This window comes from Phacochoerus africanus, chromosome 7 (genome assembly GCF_016906955.1).
Source record: "Phacochoerus africanus isolate WHEZ1 chromosome 7, ROS_Pafr_v1, whole genome shotgun sequence".
NCBI lineage: Eukaryota > Metazoa > Chordata > Mammalia > Artiodactyla > Suidae > Phacochoerus > Phacochoerus africanus.
The window spans coordinates 10,377,419-10,392,263 of NC_062550.1; the positions used below are offsets into that span (position 1 = coordinate 10,377,419).

The 14,845-nt window shown below is 62.4% G+C and overlaps 1 protein-coding gene across 1 annotated transcript; it reads left to right on the forward strand.

The window, feature by feature from the left end:
- Positions 1-852: 852 nt before the first annotated feature.
- ELFN2 (extracellular leucine rich repeat and fibronectin type III domain containing 2) lies at positions 853-13,741 on the forward strand. Its single transcript, XM_047786346.1, has 2 exons — positions 853-1,585; positions 10,774-13,741. Exon 2 carries the CDS (start codon positions 11,248-11,250, stop codon positions 13,708-13,710), a length of 2,463 nt encoding a protein of 820 aa, XP_047642302.1. The 5' UTR covers positions 853-1,585; positions 10,774-11,247; the 3' UTR covers positions 13,711-13,741.
- The last annotated feature ends 1,104 nt before the right edge of the window (positions 13,742-14,845 follow it).

The window sequence follows — 14,845 nt, forward strand, 5'->3', positions numbered from 1 at the left end:
GTTCTCCAATGCTGCAGCTGCAGGGCCCCGCAAGCCCCCCCACCCGCACCAGAGAAGCTAGTCTCAGGGCCAGGAGAGGGACCCCATGCGACCACCTAGTTTGGGCTTGTGGCCTTAGGAGGGGTCTCAGCCTGGCCCTGGCCCAGGAGAGGCAGTGGAGAGGGTGAGCAGGGGTCCCAGGTGAGCAGAGTGAGGGGAGCCTGAGGTCTGGGGGAGCAGAGGACAGGAGCAGGGAGCCATTCTAGAAGCCCAGAGCCCTTTGCTGCAGGTTCTCCTCTCAGGTGTGGCTTGAGCAGCCGAGGCCTCAGGCTTCCTGAGGTTCTCAGCAGCCTTGGCCCGAGCCTCAGCCCAGGCGGCCGGGCAGCATTTTACAGAGTAGAAGTCATATTCGGGAGAAAGTAACCCTCAAACCCCAAGGGGAGCCCCAAACTTGACCCAGTAACCCAACCAGCGTCATTGGAGAGACAAGGACCCCACAGGGTGCCAGGCAGGTCTAGGGGGCTGGCTGGGTGTTTTCTTGGCTTGGGGTCCCCACTGCAGTGAGCCTGCTTGGAGGCAAGCAGGTGTTGTGATGGGTCAAGGCAGCTAAAAGGCCTGTGGCATCGGTGACACAGAGGCCAAGGCTCAGAAGGGCTTTAGGATCAAGGAATTATGCATTTTGAGCCCAAGATGCATAATCAGAGCCCCCCCCCGCAAAAAAAAGACACATGATGTTAGAGGGTCCTAGAGCTCAAAGAAGCCAGAGCCACAGAACCAGGGAGCCAGGTCCTGTGGGACCCTCGGGTTCCAACTGGGACCCTCATGGGGTCCCCCACCCCCACCCCCACCCTGTAGGCTGGGATTCCAGTTATCCCCCCGGGGATTCCCTCTGCTGCTGGCCTCACAAACCCCAGCACCCAGGGGGCCATGGGAACCTCAGCCATAGAGGCAGCCAGGAAATGGGTCCACGCAGGCCTGGGATGCAGAACCTGGGCAGCTAGTTCTTCCAGGCTTTTTGGTGGGTTCCAGAAATGGGGATTTGAAAAATAAAAATCTCCCCAACTTATCAATGTTGGCAACACATTAAAAAAGTCTTTTTCGAAAACCATCGTCCAGGGGGAACAGGATCTGACACCATCTCTAGACCCAGAGCCTGGTGCCACAGAGGGTCAAAGCTAGCATGTAGCAGCTTCCTCTTCTATAAGGTGGGAATACTAGCAGTACCGACTCATGGGGTTGTGCCGAGGATTAGTGAGTTAACACGAGAGGTGCTTAGGCCGAGCCTGTATCAGCCCAGGACTGTGTTTGCACCTGCCCCAGGCTGCCCATCCCTCCCCTGCCAGGCTGTCTCCAAGCGGGCCGCACCCTTGGCCACCCGGAGCCTCCACCTCACCTGGGGACAGCCCTGAGGATGTTGGAAAGCAGGGAAGTGTTCAGCCCTTGGGGCCCTGGAGAGAGAGCAGAGGCGGGAGGGCGGGCCTAGCCGGCGCCTGGTACATAGTAGGTGCTCCATAAATGTTTATTGAATGAATGAATGGAGGCCATGCAGGCAGAGGCAGCCGTGCGTGCGCAGGCACTGGTGAAAGAGCGGGTCCAGTGGAGACTGGTGAGTAGTGCCCGGGGCTGCAGCTGAGCGGGGCCTGGGGTTTGCCGGAGCCAAGGCCAAGGGGCCAGCAGGGACCAGGTGGGGGAGGCAGGGGCAAGGTGTTGGGGGGAGGCAGGGACCAGGTGAGCAGGCAGGGACCAGGTGGGCAGGCAGGGCCAGGTGGGGGAGGGCAGGGGTCAGGTGGGGGGGTGATGGGCAAGGTGGGGAGGCAGAGGTCAGGTGGGGGAGGGCAGGGGTCAGATGGGAGGCAGGCCCCTGAGTAGCCTGGAGGATTCTGGGAAAGCCAGAGATGGCTCCTAGCGTGGGACTAGGAGATGGACTTTTAATCTAGGTCATTCTTGGCTGTGAGCAGGAGGGTCACGTGCTCCTTGAGGTGCTCGGTGGTGGGTGGGGTGAATACTGGGCTGCTTAGGGCTGGGGAGTGGGTACCACCAGGGGGTGGGCCCTGTGAGGGAAGACCTGCCCGTAGCACCACTGTCAGGGCCTCTCCTACCAGACTGCTGAGTCGTTTCCCAAGGCCAAGACCATTGGTAAAAGCCCTTGCATCCCTCTGCCTACCTCCTTCCACTGAGTCCTGGACACGGCACAGGTGCTGATGACAGGTTTGACGCCCCGAGAGCAGGGGCGGCCTGACCACCAGTTGAGTTCCTGGTGGCATGACACCGTGAGCAGTTACAGGGGGCTTGGGAGTGGCCCCAGCAAACCAGAGAGACCCACACATGCTCGGCTGTTCTCCCCCTAAACAGATGAGGAAACTGAGGCCCAGAGGGCTAAGGTGCTGACCTGCCGAGGTCACGCAGTGAGCCAGCCCTCAGTGTGTCCTGACAGCCCGTGGCTCAGCAGACCAGCCCAGCCTCCTTCTCTGGCCAAGGTTACTGTGCCTGGAGATGGATGCTTTGTACACCGAGGCTCTGCCAGCCCAATTAACCTCCAATAACTGTCAGCTCTTGCTGCTGGTGACGTGGCGGTTTTCTTATTAAGCCCTGTTGGGTAAGTTGGGGACTCCGTGGAGGCAGAGTGTGTCTGTCTGCAGTAGAGCATGCCACTGGCACGTAGTGGGTATGCAGTAAATACGTGCAGGCAGGTAAGGAGCGTGGGCGAGTGTGTGGCTAGTTGGACAGCGTGCCCCCCGCCGCCCCAGGGGTAAGCTGTGGGCTTGGTCCATCCTTTCCCTGTGACACGGATGTGGCCTGCTTGCCCAGCGCAGGATGGCACAGAGCCGGGAGCGGGCGCCACGGCATTGAGGGGCAGGAGCCCGTTCCCCGGAGATGCGGAGCAGCTGGCACGAAGGGCTGAGACTAACAAGGCGTGATTGAATGGGAGTGGACGGAAACCCAGCACCTCAGGCGAAACCCAAACAGATCCTTCCCAGAGCTGCCTGGCAGGATGTGTGAAGGGGCCCCCCCGGGGGGGGCGGATGGGGAGGGGGTTGACATCGAGGACAAGGTGAGGACACAGTGCCGTGCATCTCACAGAAGCGTGACGCCAAAACAAGGGAGGCAGAGGGCCCCTGGTGCCGTCACTGCTCAGACCACGTTAGCACTGAGGCTCAGCGCCAGGTGTCACGTTTTAGGAGGGACCTTGACAGCAAGCATGACCCGGGGCAGCTGGACCCAAGGGTGTGGGACTTAACACCGTGGGGTGGGAAGAGCAGCGGAGGACGTGAGGCTGTTTAGCCTGCATCAGTGGATTGCAGAGGCACGAGAGAACCGATGAACAATTATCAGATGGGCCTTCAAGGAGGGCGATTGGCTTCATCGGCCCCAGACAAGCTATGTCCAGCCAGTGGCAGGTTGGGACCAATGGATGAAAGAGGCCCAGGGGCTAGGTTTGGCTTTGGTGTTTGTTTGTTTGTCTTTTTAGGGCCACACTCTTGGCACATGGAGGTTCCCAGGCTAGGGGCTGAATCTGAGCTGTAGCTGCTGGCCTACGCCACAGCCAAAGCAATGCCAGACCTGAGCCACATCTGTGACCTACACCACAGCTCACGGCAACGCCGGATCCTTAACCCACTGAGCAAGGCCAGGGATCGAACCCGCATCCTCATGGATTCTAGTCAGATTCGTTTCCACTGAACCATGATGGGAGTTCCAGGTTTGGCTTTGTAATGTAGAGAAATCTCTAACAACATGAGCTGTTCGAGAAGGGAATAAGTAGCCTCGGGTGGGTGCTGAGATCCCTGTCCCTGGAGGTATGCAAGTTGGGGGGAAGTCATAGCTGCAGGAATCTTGGAAAGGCTGGTAGTGGTAAGAGCTCAGGCCAGTCCAAGTTCCCAGCTGCATGGTCTTAGGCCAATCGTGGTACCTCTCTGAGGCTCAGTTTCCTCATCTGAAAAATGGGAAGCACACACAGGCTCACGGGGCTAAAAAGAAGGCCCAGCACATTTCTTGTACATCGTGAACCCCATCAGTAGTGGGGCCCCTCCCTGTGGTATTTGTGAGGCTGATGCGCTGCCTACTGCGCTAAGGAGGCGACTACCTCCCTCTGGTATTTAAAATCCTGATTCAGTGGAGTCAGGAACCCCAGGAGCTCCTCTGTCCCCCATCCCAGTCCCTAGCCCTGAGCTCGAATCCCACACATCACGTTCTGGGCACCCGTTACATGCCCGCCCTGTTCCCGGCATGAGGGTTACAGTTTCATTCAAAATAAAGCCTACTGGGAGTTCCCATTGTGGCTCAGAGGTAACAAACCTAGCTAGTATCCATGAGGATGCAGGTTCGATCCCTGGCCTCACTCAGTGGGTTAAGGATTTGGTGAGCTGTGGTGTAGCTCTCAGATTCAGCTTGATCTGGTGTTGGCTGTGGCTGTGGCATAGGCCTGCAGCTGCAGCTCCTATTCCATCCCTAGCCTGGGAACGTCCACGTCCACGTGCCGCAGGTGTGGCCCTAGAAAACAAAACAAAACAAAACAAAGGTAAAGCCTACTTTGATTTTATGATGGGAGTGGGGAGGCTGACAAGGAACTGAATGATGTCCTGTATTGCTGAGGGCTCTGAAGAGACCAAAGCCAGGGTAGAGTGACCAGTGAGTCATCTCAGATTGGGCGTTATAGGCAAGGTGGGGTTGCGGGGAGCAGCTGAGAAAAGACCTGAATGAAGTGAGGCAGTGGGTTGTGCAGATATTAGGGGAAGAGCACTCCAAGCAGAGAGAACAGCATGTGCAAAGGCCCTGAGGTGGGAGAGCGCCTGGGGATACTTGAGGAGCGTGGCTGACCTGGGCTGCGTACTTCCCAATGGATGGAGAAATGGAAGTCTCTCGGTTTAGGGACAGCCCGCACTCGTACGCTTTCCCGATAGTGAGGGAGGAGTCTACCCGAGGGGCAGGAAGCCCACAAGATGGCCTGGGCATGTCCAGTCCCTGCACTGGACCCGGCCGTTTGTTGGAAGCTGGGGAAGGAGGGGGCCTCAGTTTTCTCATCTATAAAATGAAGCCAACAGCACCAGCCATGCTGGGCTGACATAGGAGTCAAGACATATAAAATGTCAGGCACACGTGAGCCCTTGGGCCAAGGGTAGCTGTGGCTGTCTTATGGGCGGGGAGATGGAAACCCCGGGAGGCTCATTAACGTGTCCTGTGTCCCACAGCTCAGCAGTCAGTCCCGGGACCCTTTGCCTCCAACGTCCATGCTTTTTTCTCTCTGCACCTGATATCCAGATGGTTTACTCACCAAGCAGTGGTTCAGGGGCGAAGGTGTTACCTATCCCATTTTACAGATGAGGAACGGAGACCCAGAGCAGCCCACTCGAGGAGCCCTGGTGAGGTGGAGGCAGCCACCAGACCCAGTATTGAGTTCCCAGGGGGTGGCAAGCTTTGTCCCCTGAGGGTGGCATGGTGGCCCATCACTGGGACCCCGAGCCTGTGCTGTGCTTCCAGTAGAGAGAAGCGAGGTGGCCGCCCACCCTCGAATTCTGGCTGGGCCCCAGGAGTCCTCCGTCCTCCTAATTAATCCTGGCTAATGGCACTGACAGGGACAGTGACAGTGGCACCTCAGGGAGCCTTGGCCAGCCCGGCCCAGGGAGGAACCCATGCCAGGGCTGATCAGCTGCTGCAAATGCTATTTCCCTGGCTAAGCCTCACGTCCAGCTCCTGGGAGGTCGGAACACCTCCCCTGTCAGGCTTCCTGGACCCCATCAATGAGTGTCTCACGGGAGTGTGGCCTCATGAGCAGGAGCGGTGCCTTCTCTGGGCCCCCTGCCCTGTAAGGAGCGTGTTTGCCTGGGGTGTCAGGAGGCACACACCTCGCCACCCAGGTGGAGAAACAGGTTTGGCGCGGGCCTGCAACTTGCCCAGGGACTCAGAGCTGGCCGGCCCCGCGTCTTCCCTGCCGGACCCCCACTCTTCATCCTGCACCCTCTGCTCTTAGCCCGGGCACACAGGCAGACCTCACCCTGCCCAGCGTCCAGCCCAGGCAGGGGGAGCAGCCCCCTGATCCTCACAGCCCCCCAGCCTGGGGCCAGGAGGTCAAGATTCCCCTCTGACTGGGGAGCTTGATGGTCAGTCTGCTGTGGAGGTCAGGGGGCAGATGTGGCCCAGGGGTACAGGGAGCCTGAGTCCAGGGGAACCCTAATCTTATGAGGAAATCAGGACCACACCCTCATTTATCGGTAGCTGGCGTTTTCTGAGGCCTCCAGTGCCACGCAGTGTGCACGCACCTGACGCACCTCAGGCAGCCTTGCAGGTAGGGATCAAGTCTCCTGCGTCGTGTCCTGGGGCAGCTGAGTGGGGGAGGCCCATGTCTGGGGTGCAGGAAGCTCCCGGAGAGGATTCAGGGTTGGCAGATCAGGGTTTGTCGTCTTCCCCAGTCCTGGCCCGGTTTCCCCTCTGATGGGACGCCTCGAGCCTGCTGCTCTAAGGCTCTAGGATTCTGAGTCCAGGGAGGGGCCCTGAGCCACGTGGCACAGGGAAATGAGTGCAGACTCCAAAAGGATCAGCTGGCGACTTGGGGGTGGGGTGGGTGCGGAGGCCCAGAGAGGGGAAGCCTTCGCCCAGAGGAACCCAGACATGCCATGGCCCCGCCCAAGTCTCAACAGAGCCCCTGCCCCCTCGGCTCTGCCCCAGGACCTGTAAGGTCTCACGTACTCTCCTCCCTCCCCTCTGTCCCAGGGTGTCCCCGTGAGAGCGGACATTCTACAGAGCGTAGCCCGCTAGACTGGGGGCCCACCCCAAGATCCCTCGACAGCATGCTGCCCCCAGCTTCTCTCTGTGATCGCCGGACAGGGGGCCCCTTGAACATGCGCTGGTCCGGCACTTTGGGCCTGCCCCCGTCTCTGGCCAGCACTGACTCTACCCCACACCTGTGGGGTGGGGGGTGGGGGGGCTCCAGTCAGGCCAGGTCGGCTGGGAGCGCTGCTCTTGGCCTTGGCCTCTGGCCTGCAGCCTGCTTCCCGGGGGGCCCACTCCCTCCCAGGTTTGGCGCCCTTCGGTCCTCGGCAGAAAAGGCCTCGGCTTCCACCCGCTGCTTCCTGCCGCTCCCCACCCCCTTCTGGGCTGGTCACAGGCTGCGTTTCAGTGGCTCAGCAGGTCCCACGGCTCCTCTGCCTCCCTGGCCCCTGGGTGGGTGGGCGGAAGGGGCCGCAGTCGCTGTGCTCCCCCTTTGCACCCCCCATGTTTGTCATCTCGCTGTGCTTTTCTGCTGATCGATTCCTTCATCTCCAATGTGCCCTCTCCATTTGTCTCTATTCCGCTGCCTCTCCTGGCTCAGCTGTCTCCCGATTTTTGCTTTTCCCTCCTCCTCAGCCCTCACCTCCTGTCTGCAGCTCCCTCGCTTCCTCTCTCTCTCTCCATCCCCCAGGTGTTGGCGAGGCGGGGGTGGGGGAGGGGGAGGGCTCTATTCCTCCCACACTGGTGTCTGGGCCACAGCATCGCTCCTGTGGGAGCCTGGGAAGGGCCCGACGCCAGGACCCTCGGCCCCAGGCCTGATAGCACGGCAGCCGGCCCACCCCTCCCCACACCTTGTGTGGGTGTGCAGCCAGGCCAGAGGCCAAGTACTGCTGTCAGCGCCTTCTTGGCCTTGCCATCCCCCCTCTCTGGCTGTGTCAGGCCTCGAGGGGTGGTGGGCAGGCAGCCCAGGGACAGGGACAGGCAGCTGACGCACAGGGGACAGGGTGACGGGGGAGCCTCTGCCCCACTCTGAGTCACGGCGGGGGTGGGGGGGGAAGCTGGGCCCTGGCCCAGACCCAGGCTGTCCAGGAGGCCCCAGGAGGAGCAGAAGAGAGGGCGGGGCCACCTTAAGAGCCCAGGTTGGGGAATGGCTGGGGTCGGGGGCACGGGGACGCTGTGCCCCCTGGACATTTGGGAAGGGCAGAGGCAGGGCAGGATTAGTTCAACCCCCCCAGGCCTGGGAGCCTTCTCCTACTCCCCTCCCGCCCCTCCGCCTCCTTCTCCAGCCTTGGCATGGCCTGGGCTTTCCAAGCGTCTGGCCAGCTCAGCTTTCCCTGACAGCTGCTGGGTCTGGCTGAGCGGGTGCTGGTTTGAGCACCTCAGATCTGGGGATGGGGCGGGGCTGGATGCCACAGAAGTTACACACGTGCGTACATACTCTTATGTGGAACATACATGTGCTTGACGTGTGGACAGATAGATGTGTGCCTCTGTGCCCCTGAGATGGCCCACGTGCCTCCCTCCCGCCCCACCACACGCTGGCATGCCCTCGTTCACACCTGTAGCCGGCCATGAAGGCTCACGTCCTGTGCACATGAGTGCATGTGTGCACACACGCCTGCCCTCACACCCGTCTACTTGTCAGCATGCCCCTGCTCCGGTGCTCTGAGCTGGCGCACACCTGCACGCCACCTGCATGCAAATGTGGTCCCCAGACATTCCCAGCCAGAGGAGTTGCACAGGTGGGGGTTCTCTGCCAGGGCGAACTTGGCAACCCAGCCTCCTCCAGTCCAACCTCGCTGCCTGGGGAAGTGGGTGACTGGGGCCCCCAGAGGGGTAGGACTGGCCTGAGCGCCCCTAGGAGCCAGTGGCCACATCAGACACAAGCCCGGGTCTCCAGACTCCCGGCTTGAGACTTGCATGGCACAGCCAAGGACAGAAATGCTCCCTGCTGGAGTTCCCGTCCTGGCTTAGCAGTAATGAACCCGACTAGTATCTATGAGGATGTGGGTTTGATCCCTGGCCTCACTCAGTGGGTTAGGATCCAGCGTTGACACGAGCTATGGTGTGGGTTGCAGACATGACTCGGATCCTGCATTGCTGTGGCTGTGGTATAGGCCGGCAGTTGTTAACTCTGATTCGACCCCTAGCCGGGAACTTCCATATGCCGCCGGTGCAGCCCTAAAAAGGCCTGGGGGGGTTGAACTAATCCTGCCCTGCCTCTGTGTGCTGCCCGTGTGCCCCTTCTTGCCTGCCAGCCTTGTGGGTCCCCCCATCTCCTCCCAGTCCTGCCCCTCAGCCTGAGCTGGCCCCACCAGGGACCGGGGACCAGGAGGTGTGAGGCTGGCCTCCCTGGAGCACCTAAACATCACAGCTTCTGAAGCTGCGGCGGCCTTTCATCCGAGAGGGGTCATCCGACGTCCGATGTACTTGCTGCCTCAACAAGAGCTGCCCTGCCTGGGCATCTTTGGGCCCTTTTTCTCCCTCTCCACTTTCCTCTCCTCCGTTCCAGCCCCCGGGGCTCAGGGCTGTAAATTGGTTTGGCTTTAACAGCAAAGATTTAACACTTTTTCCTTAAAGCGCACTCTTTCCTGGAGTTTCCCAGGAGGAGGAGGCAGAAGTGGCCCTTGTGAATGGTCTCAGGCTTTCTTTATTCAAACATAAGTTTCTCTGGCTTCATCTTCACATCCCTGGCCCCTGCCCAGGGCGGAGGGAGGGAGGACCAAGCTCTTCCCGCAGTCAGGAGAGCCCTGGATGAGCGTTCGAGACTGGTCTGGCTGAGCGCCCAGTCTGGCTTGCCGGGCAACCCCGACAAGTCCCCCTAGACTGAGATTCGGTTTCCCCACTTGGAAGAAAGAGGGTCTGTGGGCTGGGAGCCTTGCACCGCCCCTGTCCCCCCCACCTGCCGCACTCCCCCCCCACCCCTGCGTCCTGAGCCGAGGCCGCATGGCTCACTCCTCCCCGCAGATGGCCAGGCAGGGGCCTTGTCCCCACTTTAGAGATATGGAAACAGACTCAGGTGTGCACGGCATCTGGCTCATGGGGCAGGATGGATAGGGCACCGGGCCCCCGATTCCTGCTGCCTCGGGAGCCTTGATCCTGGCCCCGGGTGTGGTGGTGACTCTGGGCAAGTCCCTGCCCCTCTCTGGGCCTCTGAGTCTCTAGCCACTGAGGGGGATTCCGGGCTCTGGTCACACAATTGCAAAGGTCTCTGGGTTCTTCACCTGCCTAGGACCCCACCCCTTGCGGGCTCCGGGCCGCTCCGGGCAAACACCAAGGAAGGGACGCGGGGGGCGTGTCAGGGTTCCCGGACTCTCACCCCGTCTTCCCCTTGGCTTGGCTCTGGCCTGCAGGATGAGCTCATCTCCTGCCCTCCCACTGCGGGAGACCCCAGCCCCTGCATCCTCCTGCCTGGGGGGACCACGGCCATGCTGCTGTGCTCCCCCTCCCCCACGGAAGCCAAGACAAGGGAATTATTTTTGGAACAAGAGCAGTTACACAACAAATGAATTATTTATCTTTGGGCATGGAGGAGAGGAGGCATTTTGCTGGGCTTCTTAATTCTTCTCTGGATTTGAGGGTGGCTGCTCGGGTACGTGTCCATGTGTGTGCGGGCCTGTTGTACACACGATCGTAGGTGTGCTTGTGTGTGCGTGTGGAGACCTGTTTAAGTGGGCATGCTGTGCAGTTCTGGCTCACACGAGGGCATGTGGGTCTTTGTGTGGGCAGGTGGATGCGTGTGGGCCGCAGCGTGTGCTGGAGCATCTGTGTGTGTGTGTGTGTGTGCGCGCGCGCGTGCACTTGACCTATTAACTCCAGTCTCCCTTCTCTGCCCACTGTCTTCAGACTCTGTCCCCCGTCCCCCTCCCTTGTTTCTTCCGTCTCCCTCCTTCTGGGCCCTTGGCCCCCTCCTCCCCCTCTTGCCACCCGTCCCCTCCCTTCTTTTATGTGGCAGGGACCCCAGAGCGCTGCTGGCACAGGACCCCCGGGAGGGGGCGGGAGAGGGAGTGGGGTCCTGCGCTGGAACTTAGAGGGGTGGCTCTGAGCCTTCCCACTGATCTGTCACCCCCTGTCGGTGCTGCCTTTCAGGAACCAGGTGACAGATGGGTCTCTTCCTTCCTGCCCCCGTCTCTCGTGTGCTCCCCGCTCAGCTCCCGTCTCCAGCCTCCCGTGGGAATCCTTTGAAGTTCTGAGCCCGGAATCCCAGGAGGAAGAGGAGGAGGAGGAGGGAGAGGAAGTCAAGCCCTGAGGGCCTGGGCACCTGCCCTCGAAGGAGAGGAACACTTCCGGGAAGCAGGCTGTGGGGCCCCAGGCCCCCCCCCACCGGCCCTGGCTGGGCCCCGGCACCAAGCGACTGCTCGTAGCGCCCCGGACGGCCCCCAGCGGTTGGCACTGGCCGTGCCTGCCTCACCTGGGGCCCCCGAGCCGGGGGTGGCCCCCAAGATGGTGACGGCCCCAGGGAGGACTGTGCTGCTGGCCCCAGCCTCCGGCCGCTAGGCACCCCCCCACCCCCCGTGCCCCTCCACCCCGAGCCCGGCCTGCGAGGGGGCCGAGGCGAGAGCCATGCTGCGCCTGGGGCTGTGCGCGGCCGCGCTGCTGTGCGTGTGCCGGCCGGGCGCCGTGCGCGCCGACTGCTGGCTCATCGAGGGCGACAAGGGGTACGTGTGGCTGGCCATCTGCAGCCAGAACCAGCCGCCCTACGAGACCATCCCGCAGCACATCAACAGCACCGTGCACGACCTGCGGCTCAATGAGAACAAGCTCAAGGCCGTGCTCTACTCCTCGCTCAACCGCTTCGGGAACCTCACCGACCTCAACCTCACCAAGAACGAGATCTCCTACATCGAGGACGGCGCCTTCCTGGGCCAGTCGAGCCTGCAGGTGCTGCAGCTGGGCTACAACAAGCTCAGCAACCTGACCGAGGGCATGCTGCGGGGCATGGGCCGCCTGCAGTTCCTCTTCGTGCAGCACAACCTCATCGAGGTGGTGACGCCCGCCGCCTTCTCTGAGTGCCCGAGCCTCATCAGCATCGACCTGTCCTCCAACCGCCTCAGCCGCCTGGACGGCGCCACCTTCGCCAGCCTGGCCAGCCTCATGGTGTGCGAGCTGGCCGGCAACCCCTTCAACTGCGAGTGCGACCTCTTCGGCTTCCTGGCCTGGCTCGTGGTCTTCAACAACGTCACCAAGAACTACGACCGCCTGCAGTGTGAGTCCCCCCGCGAGTTCGCCGGCTACCCGCTGCTGGTGCCCCGGCCCTACCACAGCCTCAACGCCATCACCGTGCTGCAGGCCAAGTGCCGCAACGGCTCACTGCCCGCCCGGCCCGCCAGCCACCCCACGCCCTACTCCACCGATGCCCAGAGGGAGCCCGACGAGAACTCGGGCTTCAACCCCGACGAGATCCTCTCGGTGGAGCCGCCGGCCTCGTCCACCACGGACGCGTCGGCGGGGCCGGCCATCAAGCTGCACCACGTCACCTTCACCTCGGCCACGCTGGTCGTCATCATCCCGCACCCCTACAGCAAGATGTACGTCCTGGTGCAGTACAACAACAGCTACTTCTCCGACGTCATGACCCTCAAGAACAAAAAGGAGATCGTGACGCTGGACAAGCTGCGGGCGCACACCGAGTACACCTTCTGCGTGACCTCGCTGCGCAACAGCCGCCGCTTCAACCACACCTGCCTGACCTTCACCACCCGGGACCCGGTCCCGGGCGACCTGGCGCCCAGCACCTCCACCACCACCCACTACATCATGACCATCCTGGGCTGTCTCTTCGGCATGGTCATCGTGCTGGGGGCCGTCTACTACTGCCTGCGCAAGCGGCGCATGCAGGAGGAGAAGCAGAAGTCCGCCAAGGTCAAGAAGACCATCCTGGAGATGCGCTACGGGGCTGACGTGGACGCCGGCTCCGTGGTCCACGCCACGCAGAAGCTGGGCGAGCCGCCCGTGCTGCCCGTGTCCCGGATGTCCTCCATCCCCTCCATGATCGGGGAGAAGCTGCCCACCTCCAAGGGGCTGGAGGCTGGGCTGGACACGCCCAAGGTGGCCACCAAGGGCAACTATATCGAGGTGCGCACGGGCGCGGCTGGCGATGGCCTGGCCCGGCCCGAGGATGACCTCCCGGAGCTGGAGAATGGCCAGGGCTCGGCCGCTGAGATCTCCACCATCGCCAAGGAGGTGGACAAGGTCAATCAGATCATTAACAACTGCATCGATGCCCTCAAGTTGGACTCGGCCTCTTTCCTAGGGGGTGGCAGCAGTGGCGGGGACCCCGAGATGGCCTTTGAGTGTCAGTCCCTCCCTGCGGCCTCCACCGCCTCCTCGGCCGCCGCCCCCCCCGGGGCGCTGGAGCGGCCCAGCTTCCTCTCACCCCCCTACAAGGAGAGCTCCCATCACCCGCTGCAGCGCCAGCTGAGCGCCGATGCCGCGGTGGCCCGCAAGACCTGCAGCGTCTCCTCCAGCGGCTCCATCAAGAGCGCCAAGGTCTTCAGCCTGGATGTGCCGGATCACCCGGCCGCCACGGGGCTGGCCAAGGGCGACTCCAAGTACATCGAGAAGGGCAGCCCCCTGAACAGCCCGCTGGACCGGCTCCCGCTGGTGCCCGCGAGCAGCAGCGGGAGCAGCACCGGGGGCGGCGTCCACCACCTGGAGGTGAAGCCCGCCTACCACTGCAGCGAGCACCGGCACAGCTTCCCGGCCCTGTACTACGAGGAGGGCACCGACAGCCTGAGCCAGCGCGTGTCCTTCCTCAAGCCGCTGACCCGCACCAAGCGGGACTCCACCTACTCGCAGCTCTCCCCCAGACACTACTACTCGGGCTATTCGTCCAGCCCTGAGTACTCGTCCGAGAGCACGCACAAGATCTGGGAGCGCTTCCGGCCCTACAAGAAGCACCACCGGGAGGAGGTGTACATGGCCGCCGGCCACGCTCTGCGCAAGAAGGTCCAGTTCGCCAAGGACGAGGACCTGCACGACATCCTCGATTACTGGAAGGGGGTCTCGGCCCAGCAGAAGCTGTGACCCTCTCCTCTCCGGTGAGGCTGGAGGGGGCGGGCCGGGGGCACGTGGGGAAGGGCCCGGGGGCGGCCGGGCGGGGCGCGCAGGGGGCCCGGGGCCGAGGAGTGGACGCACACGCACACCCGCACGCACGCACCCACGCACACACCTGACCACCACCTGACTGTGAACAACTACCACCCGACAATAACGGACAGGAAAACAAAGACATGTCCTTCTTAAAGTTTACACACTGATACCGAAACCAGTCGTCTTTACTGTGCTGCCCAGGGACTCTGCTGGGGGGTGCGGGCTGGGTGGGGGCGGGGGGCAGGCCAGGAAGCCAAAGGAGGGTGTGGGGGGACCGGGGCTCTGGGACCGGGGACAGGTTTGGGGGCAGAGGAGCCTGGGGTGGAGACGGACCGAAGCCCTCCCCCTGCTCCGTGGGGGACAGGTCACTTGGAGATCTAGTAGCAGATGGACACGGGGCATCAGTCCTTCCTTCACGGACAGGGCAACTGAGGCCCAGAGAAAGGTGATGACCCCAGGGTCAGGTTACCAGGTGGCGGGTTAGGGTCAGTCTCCCCCCTTCCCGGCCCAGTGCTGTCCGCCACCCCCAGCGGCCTCCCGGGGACCCTCCTCCTCTGTCCACCACCCACCACCTGTGGTCTCCCGGGGCTGCGGGACTTGAGAATCAGGCGGGTGCTTTTCCATTCTAGAAAGCCCCGTGGCCACGCCCCTGAGCACAGAGCTGTGATTCATCCTGTGGGGGGCCTCGGCCCCCCCCCCAACCCCAGTACCGGGAGAGGTGGGAGGTCCTGCTGACAGGGGAGGAGCAGACCTGGGGATGGTCCACCAGCCCCCTTCCAGTGTCTTCCAAGTAGCCTGGGAGCTGCTGAGGGGTCAGGAGAGCGGCTGGGCCGGCAGCCACCGCATCTCAGGTGCAGGGCTCCACACTCTGGCCCACCCCCCACCTCTCTGGGCCTCCAGGACCCCTCCTCGTCCCACAAGCGCAGCCGAGAACGCTAATGCCTGGGAGCAGCAGGGAGGTGGGGTCTCATGGGGGAGCCCTTCCGGCCTCCGCCCCCACACCCTAGCCTCCCACCTACCCGACCCCCTGTCATGGGCTCTTGGGGTAGCGCCTCAGCCTGTCCGGAGC